Genomic DNA, 20,354 nt, shown 5'->3' with positions numbered 1-20,354 from the left:
TTATCTAAGTCCTCATGAAAACCCTTTAAGATATGTTGTTACACAAAATTTTAGTTCAGGGAGGCTTAACCAAATTATTTGAGGTTTCTTGGCTACCAAGTGACACAGTAATGCTACTGTCCTTTTATTCTACATCATGGCAGTGTTTGATGTTTTTGAATTTTTATGTATGAAATGTTTTTTAAAACACTAGTATATCTATCAAGATTGATTGTTCCACTAAGGAACACGTACTTTTTTCTTTTGCTGCTTTCATTTTAATTAAGAGTGATATTTCAATAGGAAAATACTGTAATTTCGATGTGTCTGCATCTTTTTCAGATCCTTTGTTGCACTTTAATGAACAGTTGATAATTATTTTTATAACACTCTGATTAGGTAATCTGATTAAGTATATAGCTGTTTCACATGACTTTAACAAAAACAATTGAGACTCACATTAAGATACCATTTTCATTTCATTACAAAGTGTTAATGATTTCATGGAATATAAACATTTAAATAGAATGCTGGTATATCTCTCTTGAGGTGTTCACCATAGTTCCCTAGGAGGAAGAAATCAAAATGTAGGACTTGTTATAAAATTCCAAATGCTTTTTGGTTGAGTTTTAAGAAGTTGAACAGTTCTATGAAGACCTACAAGACCTTCTAGAACCAACACCCCAAAAAGATGTCCTTTTCATTATAGGGGACTGGAATGCAAAAGTAGGAAGCCAAGAAATACCTGGAGTAATGGGCAAATTGACCTTGAAGTACAGAATGAAGCAGGTCAAAGGCTAACAGAGTTTTGCCAAGAGAACGCACTGGTCGTTGCAAACACCCCCTTCCAACAACACAGGAGAAGACTCTACACGTGGACATCACCAGATGGTCAACACCGAAATCAGATTGATTATATTCTTTTCAGCTAAAGATGGAGAAGCCCTATACAGTCAACAAAAACAAGACTGGGAGCTAACTGTGGCTCATAATCATGAACTCCTTATTGCCAAATTCAGACTTAAATTGAAGAAAGTAGGGAAAACCACTAGACCATTCAGGTATGACCTAAATCAAATCCCTAATGATTATACAGTGGAAGTGACAAATAGATTCAAGGGATTAGATCTGATAGACAGAATGCCTGAAGAACTATGGACGGAGGTTTGTGACATTGTACAAGAGACAGTGATCAAGACCATCCCCAAGAAAAAGAAATGCAAAAAGGCAAAATGGTTGTCCGAGGAGGCCTTGCAAATAGCTGTGAAAAGAAGAGAAGTGAAACGCAAAGGAGAAAAGGAAAGATATACCCATTTGAATGCAGAGTTCCAAAGAATAGCAAGGAGAGATAAGAAAGCCTTCCTCAGTGATCAATGCAAAGAAATAGAGGAAAACAATAGAATGGGAAAGACTAGAGATCTCTGCAAGAAAATTAGAGATACCAAGGAAATTTCATGCAAAGATGGGCTTGATAAAGGACAGAAATGGTATGGACCTAACAGAAGCAGAAGATATTAAGAAGAGGTGGCAAGAATACACAGAAGAACTGTACATAAAAGATCTTCATGACCCAGATAATTATGATGGTATGATCACTCACCTAGAGCCAGATATCCTGGAATATGAAGTCAAGTGGGCCTTAGGAAGCATCACTATGAACAAAGCTAGTGGAGGTGATGGAATTCCAGTTGAGCTATTTCAAATCCTGAAAGATGATGCTGTGAAAGTGCTGCACTCAATATGCCAGCAAATTTGGAAAACTCAGCAGTGGCCACAGGACTGGAAAAGGTCAGTTTTCATTTCAATCCCATAGAAAGGCAGTGCTAAAAATGCTCAAACTACCACACAATTGCACTCATCTCACACATTAACAAAGTAAAGATCAAAATTCTCCAAGCCGGGCTTCAACAGTACATGACTTGTGAACTTCCAGATGTTCAAGCTGGATTTAGAAAAGGCAGAGGGACCAGAGATCAAATTGCCAACATCCATTGAATCATCAAAAAGCAAGAAAGTTCCAGGAAAACATCTACTTCTGCTTTATTGACTATGTCAAAGTCTTTGACTGTGTGGATTACAACAAACTCTGGAAAATTCTTAAAGCAATGTGGATTCCAGACCACCTGACCTTCCTCCTGAGAAATCTGTATGCAGGTAAATAAGCAACAGTTAGAGCCGGACATAGAACAACAGACTGGTTCCAAATCAGGAAAGGAGTACGTCAAAGCTGTATATTTTCACCCTGCTTATTTAACTTATATGCAGAATACATCATGAGAAACGCTGGACTGGATAAAGCACAAGCTGGAATCAAGATTGCTGGGAGAAATATCAATAACCTCAGATATGCAGATGACAACACCCTTATGGCAGAAAGTGAAGAACTAAAGAGCCTCTTGATGAAAGTGAAAGAGGAGAGTTGAAAAAAGTTGGCTTAAAAGTCAACATTCAGAAAACTTTAAGATAATAGCATCTGGTCCCATCACTTCATGGCAAATAAATGGGGAAACAATGCAAACAGTGAGAGACTTTATTTTGGGGGGCTCCAAAAGTTATGACCAACCTAGACAGCTTATTAAAGAGCAGAGACATTGCTTTGCCAGCAAAGGTCCGTCTAGTCAAGGCTATGGTTTTTCCAGTGGTCATGTATGGATGTGAGAGTTGGACTATAAAGAAAGCTGAGCGCCAAAAAATTGATGCTTTTGAACTGTGGTGTTGGAGAAGACTCTTGAGAGTGCCTTGAACTGCAAGGAGATCCAACTAGTCCATCCTAAAGGAAATCAGTCCTGAGTATTCATTGGAAGGACTGTTGCTAAAGGTGAAACTCCAATACTTTGGCCACCTGATATGAAGAACTGACTCATTTGAAAAGACCCTTATGCTGGGAGGGATTGGGGGCAGGAGGAGAAGGGGATAACAGAGGATGAGATGGTTGGATGGCATCACTGACTCAATGGACATGAGTTTGAATGAACTCTGGGAGTTGGTGATGGACAGGGATGGATAACCTGGCGTGCTGCAGTCCATGGGTTTGCAAAGAGTCAGATGTGACTGAGCAACTGAACTGACTAGTGAAGAAGTGACTAGTGAAGAGTGGGGGATGCTAACTATTACCAACTGGATTTTCTTAATAAGTGATCTTTTTAGTTTTGTTTGTGTCGAACCGTTGCTCTCAGTGGTTAGATTTTATGTCACTCGAATAACTTGCTTTTGTTTGATACACCCTGTATTGGGTAGAGGAATACCATGGCAGACCAGTTTGTTTTAAGATGGGAATGAAATGAGTAAAGAGTGTTCTAAGTGTTCATCAAAGACTAGACTATTAATAGGGAATTTAGAGAAAGTCTTGTGAAAAAATCGAGGTGAAGTTTTTCTTTTGCCATTTCAAATGCTAACAGACCAAAAGAGATGGAGAATCCTTTGAAATTCAGATGTCATTAAAGATTGGTGGGCACAGTAGTATCATGGAAGAACTTGAGCTCCAGGTCATTTTCAGTCTGCTTTAGAATTTCTGATTTGACCCAAGTGATAGCTTGTTTTCATGTGTAAGTGTCTGAAGGAGTTCAAGAATTCTTTTTTATGCAAATGGGTTTTGGAAGTCCTGAGCTTTTCATTGTTGTTATTTTTCAGTAACTAAGCCATGCACAACTCTTTGTGACCCCGCAGACTGCAGCACACCAGGCTTCCCTGTCCACCATTTCCCTGAGCTTGCTCAAACTCATGTCCATTGAGTCAATGATTCCTTCCAAACAATTCATCTTCTGTCCCCCTCTTCTCCTCCTGCCCTCAGCCTTCCCCAGTGTCAGGGTCTTGTCCTGAAATCAAGTAGGACTGCTTCCTTAAGTGGGCCTTTGGTTACTTTTCAGGCAGTACTTACTGAAGGTTGTAGGAGAAGCCTTGTGGGTGGTTACTTTCACGCCTTCTCTGAGTCTATGAGAATTCTCATGATAGAGAAGTGATATTGGAAAGACCTCCAAGTGTGAGAGGAGAGAGGCAGTGAAGTATTGAGAACAGAGTCGAGTTGGGGCTTTGATCCAACCTGAGCTGAGCTCCACTGTGACTGGCTATGTGTCCTTGAACAGGCTACTTAATCTCTCTAGGCCAGTTGACTTCACCTGTGAATTTGAATGATATTTTCTATGTAGCATTGTTTTTAAGATTACCAAAAATGGCAATGAAATTGATACACAGTTCCATACACGGTGGCTATTATTGTTTACAGAGAATTTTGAATTTTTGACTTGGAGGTAGATGAATCAGTTTAGCTAGAATTTATCTTTGGAGCATTCCATCATAAAAAACATTCTAGGAATTTGGATCTAGGTCTTTCATTGTGCATAATTCTGAACCATTTTAGCATGTGATTTATAGCTTCCTGACAGATCATGGGAGCTTGGGTTGCAACACCTTCTCCTGTGCTTTCCTTCTTTGTCTATAATGTGTGCTCTTCCAAATAGCTACGGCCAAATGGTCTTGTGATTCAGATATGAAGGTTTTTAGAAGTTGGTGTAACAGTATTACTTCAGTAGTTTCTCTTGGCTGGTTTTAAAGTTCACCTAAGACTTTTTAAGAAGGGTCACTTTGAACTGTCTCCTCAAATTACATGGATGTATATTTTTGAAAATCGGGGCAGTTAAATGTGGCTAGAATTAGGGGCAGGGTCTTTACTTATTTGGCTTTTAGAAAGACTTTTAGAAGTCTGCCTGTAATGTCCTTTTAGAAAGGACTTGCAAGAAACTTAACTGAAATAGAGATGTACCTGTCTCCATTTTTAAGAGGCCTGGAATGATTTCTTCTCTATCCCACTTACTCTGCTGTTTTCCTAATCACAGAACTGATGTTGATCTAGTATCAACCCTGGTATGGTGATACCGGTTGTTAAAATACTACAATTTCTACTATCAGTTGATATTCAGCTATAGCAACATCCCTTCCCCAAGTGCTCCTGCAGTTTCAGCCCTCCTGCCCTACCCCAGGACCCTCTTAGCCTTTCTCTTCTGCAGGGGATCTTCCCAACCCAGGAACTGAACCCAGGTCTCCCGCATTGCAGACAGATTCTTTACCAGCTGAGCCACAAGGGAAGCCCAGGAATACTGGAGTGGATAGCCTATCCCTTCTCCCATGGATCTTCCCGACCTAGGAATCGAACTGGGATCTCCTGCATTGCAGGTGGATTCTTTACCAACTGAGCTGTAAGGGAAGACCTTGACCACCTCAGGTTTTGTCAACTAATTGGTGAGTCTTCGCCACACCAGGGTTCCCTGGACCCGCCTCCACTCTGAGGCTGGGCTGGTTACATTGTTCAGTTACCATACTTTCCTGGTGGCTATTTTGATCATCACTCCTGCTTATTCTCAGTTAGAGAAACAAAAGGCAGGAGATAGCATGTCTAAGATAAAATAGTTGAAACAAAAGGGGATAAGAAAAATATAAACAAATATTAGAAATAATGCATAAAAAGGTGAAAAACTGATAAAAAATAATGTCTATATTGGAAGATTCTCAAAAAAGAATATAGAGGTTAAAACATGCACAGCAGAGTAGGTTAAGATGACTAAAGCTGAGTGTAAATTTAAAATGTAACTAAAAGAATTATACTAGAAAGTTTAAACAAAATAAAGTGTGCTATAAAGGGAATCAGGAAGCAACATCCAGTCCAAGGGTTAACTCTATCCACCTATACGTTGTGGCCTTTGGGTTGAGGCAACAATCCGTAGATATAAGCTTCTAATCATGCTTACTTCCTGCAGCTGGAACTCGGTAGGGGGAATAGAAGTCTCTGTGTGATTGTCCTTGGGGTTAACTAGTTTCTGTCACCCCTAACTTCAGTTAACTATTCTCTGTCTTTGTCCACTAGCTTCTGTTATTCCATTTAATATAAAAGTGTTGCTTCTTTTTCTAGGTAGTGAATTCTTTGAGAACTAAGTTGGTCTTATCTATGTGGGTAGCCCCAGAGCTTAGCCCCATGGAAGGCACTTAGTAAGCACTTATTAAATGTTTGTTGAAAGTTAAGAGTCTTCTGTCCTTTGATTCTTCTCCTTTATGTGCCAGAGCAAGTTTTCACTTGTTATGGAGAGCTGCTGTCAGTTGCCATATTTAGCTCACTGACTTTTTCCTTCAAAACCATCTAGCACATTGCTCAGTGGGCAGTGGTTCCTGAGGCAAAACCAGCCTTCCATTAGTTTGAAAAGGAAAAAAGGTGGGGGAAAAAACACCCTTCAAATCAAAGCAAAAAGTGATCTAGAATAGAGATTGGCAAGCCTTTTCTGGGAAGGGCCAGGTAGTAAATATTTTAGGATCTGGGGGCCATAAGTCTCTGTCATAACTGTTTAGCTTTGACTCTGTAGAAAAAAAGAAGCCTGGATGAAATGTGAAAGAATGTGTGTGGCTGTGTTTCAGTACAGCTTTCTTTACAAATCAAGCGATGAACCAGATTTGGTCTAGGGACCTAAGTGTTCCAGCTCTAAGCTAGAATATGGAAAAGGATATTGCTAACATCAGAGAGCTACATACAGGTGATTTACCTGGGAAGTAGAGAATGGACCGCTTGAAGAAGGGCTCCACTGTTAAACTTAGTTTCTGTAACTCTTGGAATAGTGTGTTATCCACAGTAGGTATTCATTAAATATTCATTAATTTGATTTGGATCCAATTATATCATTTATCCTCCCTGGGCTTCAGTTGTCTCATCTAAGATTTGAGGGACTATGTTTCATGATCTCTAAAGATTCTTCAGTTAAAAAAAAAAATCTGTGAGTCTCTATTTGTGGAAGGCCATATGGTTCATTCTTTAAAGATAACAATTGTTGGCTTAACAGATTTCCTGTATGCCCTTAATACCCTGATGTGGAGTTCTAAAATAGTTGCTTTTTATCAATAATCTTGTTTTATGGACCTTTCCATAATGGAACTCATTGTCTACTAGGCTATCCCTGTACTTTCCAGCCACCTTTAGCATCCCATCCTGCTACATATGTAAATAGAATATGCACCTTGCCTTACTTTAGCCATAAAGTTTTTTAAACCTAGTCATTTTTAAAATAGAATAAATTAACTCTAAAGGTAATTCATTGCATATTTCTTTTTTTAGAAACACAAGGATTCTTTATAGACAGATGGTGATCAAGATGGGGATCAGTCCGCCTTTGAGAATTGTTTTTCCAAACGCCGTATCAGCAAAGTAAACATTCTATCGTTGATTTATTCAAACTGTTAAGTAATAATATAAAATAATTTTAGATATTATAGATGTAAATTATTGGCACATTAACTGAGTTTTAAAGTCTACTTTTATTTAAAATTTGATGCTTCCCACATGGTGCTAGTGGTAAAGAATCTGCCTGCCAGTGCAGGAGATGCAAGAAACATGGATTCAGTCCCTAGGTCAGGAAGATCCCTGGGGTAGGAAATGGCAACTCACTCCAGTATTTGTGCCTGGAAAATTCCATGAGCAGAGCAGCCTGGCAGGCTACAGTCCATGGGGCTGCAAAGGGCTGGACATGACTGAGCACGCACACATACGTTTTTGGCAGAATTTTCTGTTTCTAAAGAGTGATTATTTAAGGTTAGGTAAGCCATCCGATAAGATCTCTTATGCTGTTCTCAAGATGTATAAACTGGCATATATTTCTAGAAACTTTAAAAAAAACTCTAAAAAGTTCTTTATAAGGAATGCAGAAAATTTATTATATCTTAGGGCTCTGAATTTTGTTAATCTCTATTTCTAAATAAATATTTGTTATTATTTTTAAATAAGATGTGCTAAAAATGACACAAGCAAGATAATTTTATATCAGTATATCTTATATTTTATATAAATATATCTTAAAATTAGCTCTTCTTAAGCTTTACTGTGCTTAAGAATGACCTGCTGCTGCTGCTGCTAAGTCGCTTCAGTCGTGTCCGATTCTGTGCGACCCCATAGACAGCAGCGCACCAGGCTCCCCTGTCCCTTGGATTCTCCAAGCAAGAACACTGGAGTGGTTGCTATTTCCTTCTCCAATGCATGAAAGTGAAAAGTAAAAGTGAAGTCACTCAGTCACGTCTGACTCTTAACGACCCCATGGACTGCAGCCTACCAGACTCCTCCATCCATGGGATTTTCCAGGCAAGAGTACTGGAGTGGGGTGCCATTGCCTTCTCCGTAAGAATGACCTAGGGAATCTTATAAAGAAGTGGGTTCTGATTTACAAGGTTTAGAATGAGGTTTTAAAGAATATTAATGTTAGGAAGGTAGGTTCTTCCAAATTAGTTTTTAATATAATATAATACATTGTGATTAAGATTGATCATTCATAAACATTTCCTGGGTTTTAGGCTTTCCCATTTAATTACAATAAACAATCTCTTCATCTTCCTAAAACTGCTGGTACTCTACTTCCTAAGTGTAATTTTTGTCTTTACATTTGGTTGCTTCTGCAGTTTGGTACTTCCTTTCCTTTCGTATTCCTTATTACAGCCTTGCCAACTCACCCTTTTGTTTTAAAAGTAAGGATGGTATTAAAAAAGTGGCTCTAACAATAAAAACTTCTAGTTCATTGAAAACTTATTGTGCTACTGACAATGTGAGAAAAATTCAGAAAGACAAGTGTTGACAGGAAGTCATGAGCCTTTGCTTTGTGATGGTGCTTCATGGAGAACGTGACCATTGGTCTCCATTGACCTTGGCCAGTTAATGGTTTACATCTCTGTTCTGACATGTTGTTACTAGCTAGTGCCCATTTTCACATTCAAAAAAGTTCTTCTTTGGGCAATACATTTTAAATTCACCTTCAATTATGGTCCATAGAATTTTACCTGTTTTTCCCAGTCAGTTAAGTTCAGTTCAGTTTTTCAGTCGTGTCTGACTCTTTGCAACCCCATGAATCGCAGCACGCCAGGCCTCCCTGTCCATCACCAACTCCCGGACTTCACTCAAACTCATGTCCATCGAGTCGGTGATGCCATCCAGCCATTTCATCCTCTGTCGTCCCCTTCTCCTGCCCCCAATCCCTCCCAGCATCCAAGTCTTTTCCAATGAGTCAGCTCTTCGCATGAGGTGGCCAAAGTACTGGAGTTTCAGCTTCAGCATCAGTCCTTCCAATGAACACCCAGGACTGATCTCCTTCGGAATGGAGTGGTTGGATCTCCTTGCAGTCCAAGGCACTCTCAAGAGTCTTCTCCAACACCACAGTTCAAAAACATCAATTCTTCGGCACTCAGCTTTCTTCACAGTCCAACTTTCACATACATACATGGCCGCTGGAAAAACCATAGCCTTAACTAGACGGACCTTTGTTGGCAAAGTAATGTCTCTGCTCTTTAATAAGCTGTCTAGGTTGGTCATAACTTTCCTTCCAAGGAGTAAGCGTCTTTTTATTTCATGGCTGCAATCACCATGTGCAGTGATTTTTCCCAGTAGGATTGACCAGTTATAATGCATATCCTCTTTTTTCTTCTCAGTACATATGTATATCCTGTACTGACAATGAAAGTATCTTAGTATTAAGAATTCTAGTTTCTTTGGGGGCAATGAATATACATTGTGCATGTTGTAAAAAATATAAATCCAATAACCTTTTGACTAGAAAATTTGTATCTGGATTTTTTTCACCTGTATTTTCCAAAAACAATTTCAGGCAATTACATTTGATTTCTAGTGTCTAGAGTTCTTAAGGAACTCAGAAATCAGTTTTAAATATTCAAAAATAGATTTTTGTTTTAATTCAAGAAATAATAATGTCTTAGCACTGGGCCAAATGATAGCAAATTTGTATGGTTTTTGAGGGCAGAGAAGAAAGTATGATTACAGGGTCTGGACTACTTCATTTTAAGCAGAGGAAGCAATTTTTTTGTTTTAACGTGTGAAATATATAAAAAGAACTTCAAGGCTAGGAATAAATTGGGCTATTAATCAATGCCCTGTGTCAGGAAGGTAACAGTAATTATACCTTATGGCATTCTTGAATAATATATTGATGTATAGATAACCACTCTCCAAGTTATTGAGCTTAGTTAAAAAGCTTCTTTATTGCTTTTATGCTGCTAACTTGTGAATACACTAATGCATTGATCTAATCTGTGACATTGTCTGAAGCTTATTTTTGTTAGAGACTCTGTTGTATGACCATTAATTCAGAAACTTGATTTATACTTCTAAAATAAGTAGTTTATTTGGTCACGACTTGAATCCTTTCTCTCCAGAAATCTAGATGGAATTCTGGTCCTCATATTTCAGGGGAAGAGTCCCATAATTACTCCTTTGTTTATTTCATTTTTAAATTATTGTCTCCTGATTGTTTTTATTTTTCTTGGTTTCAGCTGAATTTGTTAGTTTGTGGTTAGTATTGGCTAGCATGTACTTGGAGATAGTGAACTCTGTTTACGCCCTTCACAAATGGAGAACCTGGAGAACTTGTGAGAGTGGCTGTCTGTATACTTCCATCTTTGTTCTTCTCTTGCTTCTAGCCTTGATGCCTCTTTTAGACTTGAGATTTATGTTGCCCAAACTCTCCTTGTTACCCCTTGCAAACCACCCCTTGCCGGTCCATGTTTACTACCACTGTCCACCCAGTCACCTAAGTATAGGGGTCACTTTTTTTTTTTACTATTTAGGTTTGCCTCTTTTTTTCCCTATGCTAACAGTCACCAGGTCCATCAAGAAGTACCTATTCAGAAAAAATGGAATCTGTCTTCCTAGTCCCATTTTTATTGCCCTTTTCTGAGTTATTCTAAGTATGTGTGTGCTCATTTGGGTCTAATTCTTTGCGGCCCCATGGACTAGCCTGCCAGGCTCCTGTGTCCATGGAATTTTCCAGGCAAGAATACTAGAGTGAGTTGCCATTTCCTTCTCCAGGGGATCTTTCCCACCCAGGGATCGAACTTGCATCTCTTGTGTCTCCTGCTTTGGCAGCAGATTCTTCACCACTAGCACCACTTGGGAAGCCACTAAATATGTATACTAGTTATCTTTTTAGTCCTTACCCCTTACCTAAGCAATTTAGACAGCCCATCAGCTTTCACTGTGTTCTCCTCAAGTCCATTCTCCCCTTCACTAATCAGGTTGGTCTGTCTGACCTTGTTCTTGATCAGAGCTCTTCTACGGCATCCAGTTATAGACCTCAGTATTTTGTGGGGGCCTATTAGTCATTCAGGGATTCTTTGAGAATCTCCTCAGGCAAGTGGCGAGGGCTCTGATACTCTAACCCTGGTCAGCCAGAGTTACTTTGATTTCAGTCTGATTTCCTTTTGGGGATTAACCATAAAATCCATTCTTCAGAAGAAGGTCCACTGCTGAACAGATTTCGTATTTGATATTGTTCCCTGTTAGTGGCCGTCTCCCTGATCACTCTATCTTATCTAGGCCTTCTCTGATTTTCTCTGTCACTATACCTCCTTTATTACCATCACAGCACTTAATCACAACTGGTTATTTTATATCTGGATGTATGTATGTAGGGACATGGACTTCCCTGGTGGCCCAGATGATAAAAAATCCAGTCCTGCAATGTGGGAGACCTGGGTTTGATCCCTGGGTTGGGAAGATCCGCTGGAGGAGGGCATGGCAACCCACTTCAGTATTCTTGCCTGGAGAATCCCATGGATAGAGGAGACTGGCCAGCTACAGTCTATTGAGTCACAGAGTTGGAGACAACTGAGTGACTAAGCACACAGCATGTAGGGACGGACACCCACATACCACGTGCTGTTTATCACCACCATTGGATCCCAACCTTCCCAAGGGCTCAAGCTTTGTTTTATTCACTAAATTATCCTTTTTGTACCTGGCATGATGCTTTCACACAGTGGTTAGACCGTTTATATTTAATTAGGGACATGGTTGGGTTTAAATCTATCTTGTGGTTGTTTCCTGTTTGTCCCATCTGTTTTCCCCTCCTCCTTTGCTTTTTAGTATTCTAATTTATTCTACTGTTGGCTTATTATTTAAAAATTGTTAAGTAAAATTAGGGGTTTTAAATCTAGGGTTTAAAAAATGAATTTTACCTTATTGTAGTCCACTTTCAAATGATAGCACATTTTCTGTAGAATGTAGCATCTTAAAACTTGATACTTGTTTCTCCTCTTCATCCTTCGTACTGTTGTAGTCAAATGTTTTATTTTTACACACAGTATAAACCTGATTTTGTTGTAGGTTGTTAACCACTTTCGTCAATTAACATAAAGAAAATTTAAAACAAGAAGCAAAAGTTCTTCTGCTTCCTGCCAGTGTACCATTTCTGACACTTTCCATCACTTGTTTTCGATGATATTGTTTAGGTTATACAGGTTATACAGGTTTTCATCCAGTATAATTTTTTCTTCTGCCTAAAGAACTTTCTTTAACATTTTTTTGTATGTAGATATACTGGTGACAAATTCTTTCAGTTCTTGTCTGTCTCAGAAAAGTTTTTGCTTGATCTTTGCAAGATATTTTCACCAGATAATAGAATTATAAGTCATCAGTTTTAAGCTTTTCAGTGATAGCATGCATTCCAACTTCTGCTTTGTATAGTTTCAGATGAAACATGTGTTCATTTTTATCTTTGTTCCACTGTATGTAATTTATCATTTTCTTCAACTGCTCTTGAGATTTTCCTCTTTTGTCGTTGGTTTCCAGCAGTTAGCTTATGATGTGGTTGGCATATTCCAACATGTATTAGACTACCTGATATTGCTCCAAAGGTCACTGAGGCTTTGTGCATTTCCTCCCCTTGTTTTATCATTTAGACTTCACTTTGTAGAGTTAATGTTCCCATTTCTCCATATTTACTGATCTTTTCTTTCACAAACTCTAATCTTCTCCTGGTGCCAGCCATTAAATGTATTTTTTAGATATTGTTTGTTTTATCTGTGTTCCATTTGAGTCTTTTTTTTTTTTCTTTATCTTTCTTTTTCTCCTCATAGAAAAGAAGCTCATTATAGACTCAGATTACAGGATTTTTATTGGGGCTGCTGACATGGCACATACCCCGTTTTGGACTTGCTGAAGGAAAGCAGTTGTTCAGCATAAACTATATTGTTTGTACCAAAAATTTATGCATAATTGAGCAGCTCTTTTCAGTTCTGGGAATGGTGGGCCCCTCTTAAAATTTAAGTTCCTTGATGCCAGCCAGGGGCCAATCAAAGCAGACCTTTCAAAGAATATCAGTCAAGCCTAGTAAGTTAACACTTCTGTGTGTACAATATGAGATTTGTCTCTTCTCCTTTATTTACCTAATCATTTATTTATATAAGTACAGCCTCAATGCATATTTATTTTGTACTTTGGGTTTTGTAGTATTCCATACTACATTGTTTATTTTGTTGCTCCAGGTGTTAGCTTTGACTGTTGGCAGCTCTATCACTTGGCTCCCATTTCTCTTTGACATACCCATATTATTTTGTCTTTTGAGCCCTTTCCCACTTCCTGCCCTTACAAATGTTCCAGGCTTATCTTGTGTGTTCTATGCTCTAGCCCTCGAATCAGTGATTTCTCCAAGGAAACGAATTTTTAAAATGTTAAATCCAATTCATGGTAGACAATTTGGGAAATAGAGAAAGTAGAATTAAGTGTACTAAAAAGTAAATGTTAACTACTGTTATAGATAATTATTGTTAATTTTTTGTTGTATTATAAAGCAAAATAGGAAGTGATTTCTACAGCCTTTTTGATTTTTCTTTTTTATATTTCATGTGTGATGTTAATTATCTCATAGACCCAAGAGCATCTTTCCTTCCATACCGAAAACTTTTCAGTCTCTTTTCTAAACTCCAGAAATGATGAGGACTTTCCAAAGAGGCTAAAATCTGTAGGGACTGTGAAAGGCTCTGGGAGTGATAGGATATTTAACGTTTTTTGTAGAAAAACTTGTCAAGTTTCTGTTTTTTCCATATTATGATTATTTGGATACCGGTTTAATAATTTCTGAGATATTTTAAAAGGTGTTAATATAAGTCACGGAGAAGGCAATGGCACCCCACTCCAGTACTCTTGCCTGGAAAATCCCATGGACGGAGGAGCCTGGTGGGCTGCAGTCCATGGGGTCGCTAAGGGTCAGATACAACTGAGCGACTTCACTTTCACTTTTCACTTTCATGGATTGGAGGAGGAAATGGCAACCCACTCCAGTGTTCTTGCCTGGAGAATCCCAGGGATGGTGGAGCCTGATGGGCTGCCGTCTGTGGGGTCGCACAGAGTCAGACACGACTGAAGCGACTTAGTAGTAGTAGTAATATAAGGCATAATCCATTATATTTGTACTGTTCCTAAGAATTGTTAATAATTGAAGACTTTTATTTCCTTTTGGGTTGGTAGAACATTAAATTTTCTTGGATTGGATTGTATGATATAGTCAGTTAAGTCCAAACTTCATTGTTTATTAAAGAACATTTTGTTTGGATACTATATCTAAATGGGAATATTTTTGTAGGATTTACTGAGAATTTTTCCTGATATACACACTCAGTTTATTAGGATATACTGTTATCTGCCTTCTACTTAGAAATGTAAAGCAAGTAACCGATTCCATGAATCCTTAAAATGTCAGTGAAAAGGACATAGAATCAAATGGAAATTGATTAAAAGAAAGAACATCTACTTTCTGATTCCTTGGGGGCAAGAAGACTGGCATAGCCTTCTTCTGTTCCCTGTGCTTTACAGTATCTGGCCCATGCCAAGAGGACCTCAGCAAAGGCTGATAATATTGAAATTGTGAATTTTTAAAAAATGTTATAAATTTTAAAAACATTCTTTAATATTACAGTCTAAAGGGTGGAGAGGTTTGTTGAAGGAAATGATCCAAAATAAATTTTTCTGCTTTGCCAAGAATATGCCATCAAGAAATGATTTGTGCAGCTATTTTTTTATGGTGATTAGACTAGAAAATATGTATGAATGATACAACTTGGAGAATTCTGAATTTATGAAATGAATAAAATGGAAAACTGACTGACATTTTGACTAGTCTTTTGTCAAGCTTGCAATAAACTCTAGGCTATGTGATTAATTGATAGGTTAAGCTCAGCTGGTAAAGAATCCACCTGCAATGTAGGCGACCCCAGTTTGATTCCTGGTTGGAAGATCCGCTGGAGAAAGGGATAGGCTACCCACTGCAGTATTCTTAGGCTTCCCTTGTGGCTCAGCTGGTAAAGAATCTGCCTGCAGTGCGGGAGACCTGGGTTCGAACCCTGGGTTGGGAAGATCCCCTGGAGAAGGGAAGGGCTACCCACTCCAGTATTCTGGCCTGGAGAATTCCATGGACAGTACAGTCCATGGGGTCACAGAGAGTCAACACGACTGAGCAATTTTTACTTCACTTTGTTGAGCTTGCAATAAGCTCTAAGCTATGTGATTGATTGATAGGTTGAAGATAGAGAAATTACTTGAAGATGATAGGACTGTTATTATTTGTGTAATATAAAAGTTTGGTTAGTAATTGAGAGATTGAGAAGCATTTGGAATATAGTACTACTCTGGCCCGGTCTCCTGGAAGAATTGTTGAGTGCGTATGTAGTTCTCAGTGATATGGGTGATGAACATTTGGCAAGGGTTAGAAAGGAAATACTTAGTCCATTACTGTTTGTTAAAGTTGGGAATAATAGTTGGAATAATAATGCTACTTATTTTGTTTTTTGCATTTCAGTATAATGCTAAGAACCCAGGCTCTGCTCACATGGGTTTGTTGAATTACTCTCCATATGAATGGAAGTGTCATTTTCATTCACCTTCTGTTACAAGGAAGACCTGGTGTAAATGGAACTTCTAAAATAAGCCCTAAATTATGTAGCTCTGTCTCAAAGAAGCTGTTGATTTCCTTTGGCTGTATGCACATAGTAATTGATTAGATATAAGAGACACTTTAGGTTCTGATTTATTCTTTTAGATCCATGTATGTGAAACTTAAGCAGAAGAAAATCCTCTTTTTTTAAGATTGTGAAAAAAATCACCTATTATTTAACCCCTCAGTTCAGTTCAGTTGCTCAGTGGTGTCCAACTCTTTGCGACCCCACAAACTGCAGCACGCCAGGCCTCCCTGTCCATCTCCAATTCCCGGAGTTCACTCAAACTCACGTCCATCGAGTCAGTGATGCCATCCAGCCATCTCATCCTCTGTCGTCCCCTTCTCCTCCTGCCCCCAATCCCTCCCAGCATCAGAGTCTTTTCCAATGAGTCAACTCTTCACATGAGGTGGCCAAAGTACTGGAGTTTCAGCTTTAGCATCATTCCTTCCAAAGAACACCCAGGACTGATCTCCTTCGGAATGGAGTGGTTGGATCTCCTTGCAGTCCAAGGGACTCTCAAGAGTCTTCTCCAACACCACAGTGCAAAAGCATCAATTCTTTGGAGCTCTAGCCCCTAAAAAAATTATCTTATTTGGACATTCTATGTGACAGTTATAGTTTATAAAAGTTTATAGTTTACAAAGGTTTACTAAGAATAAGCTCTGATTACTTTGGTGGAACAAATAATATTAAGTAGCTTTTAAGTTTTGTGTAAGACTAACAGGCTTAGCTCAGTAGTGGTAGAAAAACTATGATAAAATATCTGTGTGTACGCCTTCTGACTTATCTGCTTGCTGACATGCTTCAGTTCTGTGTCTTGACATTGACTGGTGTAGTTTGTTTGGGTCTGCTGCTGCTGCTGCTGAGTCACTTCAGTCGTGTCCGACTCTGTGCGACCCCATAGACGGCAGCCCACCAGGCTCCCCCGTCCCTGGGATTCTCCAGGCAAGAACACTGGCATGGGTTGCCATTTCCTTCTCCAATGGACGAAAGTGAAAAGTGAAAGCGAAGTTGCTCAGTCGTGTCAGACTCTTCGTGACCACATGGACTGCAGCCCATCAGGCTCCTCCATCCGTGGGATTTTCCAGGCAAGAGTACTAGAGTGGGGTGCCATCACCTTCTCTGTTGTCTGGATCTAGATCAGCTTATTCCCTGACTCTATGTTAATAGAGTTAATCCTTTTTTCATCAAATACAGCCATTTGATGAAAAAAGGATTATATTGTCAAATCACTTTGGGGAATATTTAATTAAAGGGAAAAATTGAACCAGTTTGTGTATAACCGAGAGCCTTTTGTTGGTTGACATACATTGTTAATGTTCAAGAATGGATGTTGTAGGCAGTGTTTTTGGACTATGGAGTACCCTTTGTTCATGCAACTCCTTGAGGCACTTGTGCTCCGTTAGGCCAGGAGAAACCTTGTTCTTCCCTGATCCTGAGATGTGTCTGATCAAGAAGATGTGCTGAAACAACAGTATTGTGGTATTGGAGTTCTGTGTGGTTATCCTTTGTAGCCTTGGTTTGGATTTCAATTTTAGATCTGTCAGGGGTAGGAATGGCTGCAGACTTATTCCAGAGTTCCTGGACTACTCTGAAGGAATAAGCTTTAAATGATGCTCTCAGTAATACTATTACCACTGAATGTGTCTTAATGAATATGACTATCTTTTCCCCTTAATGTATTATGCATAGAAGAATATTCTTTTAGCTTTTAATATAGTGCCTAGCCTTTTGGCTATGAATTAATCCATTCAGTTATGACTTTGATCATGAAATTTACTTATTCCTTGTGGTATTTAAAGGATACAGAAGTATATAGATGGATGAGTACAAATGTATTGCCACAGATGGAAAAATACCACCTTCCTCCATTCCCCCCAATACTGATCTTCGGAGTAATGGTAAATTGTGAGGTCAAGACATTTTTCCTATGATATTAACACCAAATATTATTTGTCAGGTTTGATTTTAGAATATTTCTACTATTTTGAAGAGCAGTCAGACTTTCAATAGTGTTAGCTTTCCATTTAAAAATAGCTTCTATAGAATAAAGTTTTTAAAACGTGTGTTTTGTTTGGCCAGAGGATTTCTCACTATTTACTGGTATTCTGACCATAAGAGTTTGAGAGGAATTATGTCCTGTTTTAAGAATAGAAGACCCTATGTTTTAAAATAATCCCATTATTCTAATAGAGTTCTCTCTTTTGAATAAGTTGCCTGTAGCAGAGGAAACTTTGTCCTGAGCTGAGCAGTTTTAGAGGCTGATGGAAGCTCAGCCACGGTGTTCATTACATCATCCTTTGATTCCATTAGCCAGCGTTCTCTCTGGCGGGTTAAGTGAGGCAGTGGACTCTGCATCATCATAAGCCCGCTGAGAAAGTCACTGCTTACTGCCTGGGTGTGTAGAGGGGTGGAGAGAACTGACTATGAAAATCACCTAGAGAAACTGACTGAAGTGGAATAAACACCTCCGATGCTTTTTTGGCAGCAGGGAGGGTCAGCTGTTATAGGAAGAGACTTAAAGATCTTAATGTTGGATCCAAATTTGTTTCTGACTTCTGAGGCTCTGAGCTAGAAAAGTTGGCACCCAAGGGCAGAGCGCCACCCTTGTCTGTTTACTAGCAGTAGCGACTACACTGAAAGCAGCCAGAGACACAGCTCATCAAAACTGATAACGGGGACAATAAACAGAGCTGGTGATTTTGGCCACGTGTGTATCTCCAGCAGGAAAGGTGAGGGTGTCCTTCAGGGCACTTGTGATAAACTTGTAAGGCTTTATTCAGCTGAATAGTTCATCTGCATTCAGCAGCATTTCCACTATAGTTGTGCGTCACTGCGAGACTGCATGGTAATGAAGCTGAGGCTCTGTGGGCCAAAACTCTGCTGCCTGTGAAAGCAGAAGGGACAGCGGCTCAGAGAGAGATCAACAAATCCATTGCTGCTGCTACCGCTGCTGCTGCAGCCAGTTGGGACACAATGTTGAGTCTACAGGATTCTGTGTTTTTTGAAATTAGCATAAAGTCCTTGTTAAAGTCCTGGAGCAGCAGCTGTAAGTATATTTGCCTAAACAGGAGAAATGCTTGAGGTATGATCATTGCCATTTCTTGCATGCTAATTCTTTAGCCCCATACAAATTGAATGAAAGCTGTTGAAAATAACATGAAGAATCAGTAAGATAGCTAGAGCAACCTGGGTGTGCACATGCTGGCAGCTGTAAAATGAGTAAATATTCTCTGACCAGTCTGGGCTTTTCTTATTAATTTGTGTCCTTCTGGCAAAGTTTCTCTCTTGGTCAAAAATGGGGAATAAAGATAACAGGCTCTAATCTCTGTCTGCAGGGTTATCGGATACCAGTACTATTCCACAGCTATGTTTGCACGAAATGTTGATTGGAAGCAGCATTAGCTATCTTAAAGCATCAGACAGTGTAATGTAATGACTGCAACTTTCTCATAGTCCTGAAGTTACACTGAGTAATTTTCACGTGTACTCAATTTTAGGATAAAGAACATTCAGGATGATATACTTTTGTATTTCAAAGTTCAGATAAGTCATTAAAACCAATATCACTGAGCTCTTATTTTATTCATTCCTTCCTAATATATGGACTTGGCAAATACTGATTTTGTGTAGTCTTTCCAGTAAATTCCAGTGGCACTTGTCTCTGAAGATCTCAAAGCACTTATGAAAATTATTTATTATCATAGTCTGTTTTTCTTTTCTTTCTTTTTTCTGTGAAAAGTATCTTAATAAAATGATACCAGACTAATAAAGTAATAAACAAGCAGAAATTCTGCTGTAATATCTGTTTTGCCCAAAGGAAACTGAAGGATAGAAAAACTGTGACTTTTCCAAGGTCATATGGTGGCAAAGAACTGGAATTAGAACCCAGTTGTTCTTACTCCCAACTGTGCTGTCCATGTCTAAGCAAGCTAATGAATAAAATATGAGAGACTAAATTTAATTTTTTCTGGCTAACTCTCTAACCAAAATATTTGATATAGTTTTGTTTTATAATCAAATAATATAAAAGAGCAAATGTTGATATGGAGGACTTCTTAAAATAGAACTTTATAGACTATAATTTGAGATTTGTATTATGCCAAATATACTACATTTACAATCTCTTATTTCTCTTTTATTTTTGATATGTAAGTAATGCTTCCATATGGAGATATTATTGTGACAGATGGCAGAAAATTATCTTTGTATGAGGAAAGCTTCTAAGTGAATATACATAGTTAAAATATTGGAGAATTATAATTACTGACTAATTTAAATAATTTACTACTTAAAAAGATACTATGGAATACATATTTACTAAAATAAACTAGACTCTGGTTGTTAATTTTTTTTTATTTTTCCCTCTCCTTCTCCCTTCTTCCCCCGTCCCTACCATGTACTTTTTTAAAAATAGTAAGACAGTTTTGTAGTGAGAATGAAGCTATAAATGGGTTCTTATAGAGAAACAGTGTATATTAGATTATACACAGCAGCTTGTCCTATAAAAACTTAGTTTGTTTAGATGCTTGTGAACTATGTGGTTATTTTGTTTTGTGACCATTTAAACATTTTACATGTCATTACATGAACCATATAACCATCCACAGCCAAATCTCATGCAGTCATATTCCTTG

General features: G+C 38.5%; 1 protein-coding gene across 10 annotated transcripts in view; it reads left to right on the top strand.

Annotated features, from left to right (window-relative positions):
- The window catches only part of FRYL (FRY like transcription coactivator), a 269,078-nt gene that overhangs the window by 80,991 nt on the left and 167,733 nt on the right, over positions 1-20,354 (top strand). For 2 of the 10 annotated variants that reach the window (XM_059887459.1, XM_059887452.1), the window contains exon 1: positions 14,022-18,766. The exons of 3 other annotated variants lie outside the window; for them this stretch is intronic. In XM_059887459.1, the coding sequence (XP_059743442.1) occupies positions 18,694-18,766 (73 nt within the window). In that variant the 5' untranslated portion in view covers positions 14,022-18,693. Of the gene's footprint in view, positions 1-7,069; positions 7,160-8,134; positions 18,767-20,354 lie in introns of those variants that run through there. 5 more of the 10 variants (XM_059887456.1, XM_059887455.1, XM_024993144.2 and 2 more) reach the window with 4 other exon arrangements.

This window comes from Bos taurus, chromosome 6 (assembly GCF_002263795.3).
Source record: "Bos taurus isolate L1 Dominette 01449 registration number 42190680 breed Hereford chromosome 6, ARS-UCD2.0, whole genome shotgun sequence".
NCBI classification, from domain to species: Eukaryota; Metazoa; Chordata; class Mammalia; order Artiodactyla; family Bovidae; genus Bos; species Bos taurus.
Note: the sequence above shows the minus strand (reverse complement) of the source record. Positions and strands in the feature narration are given on the sequence as shown.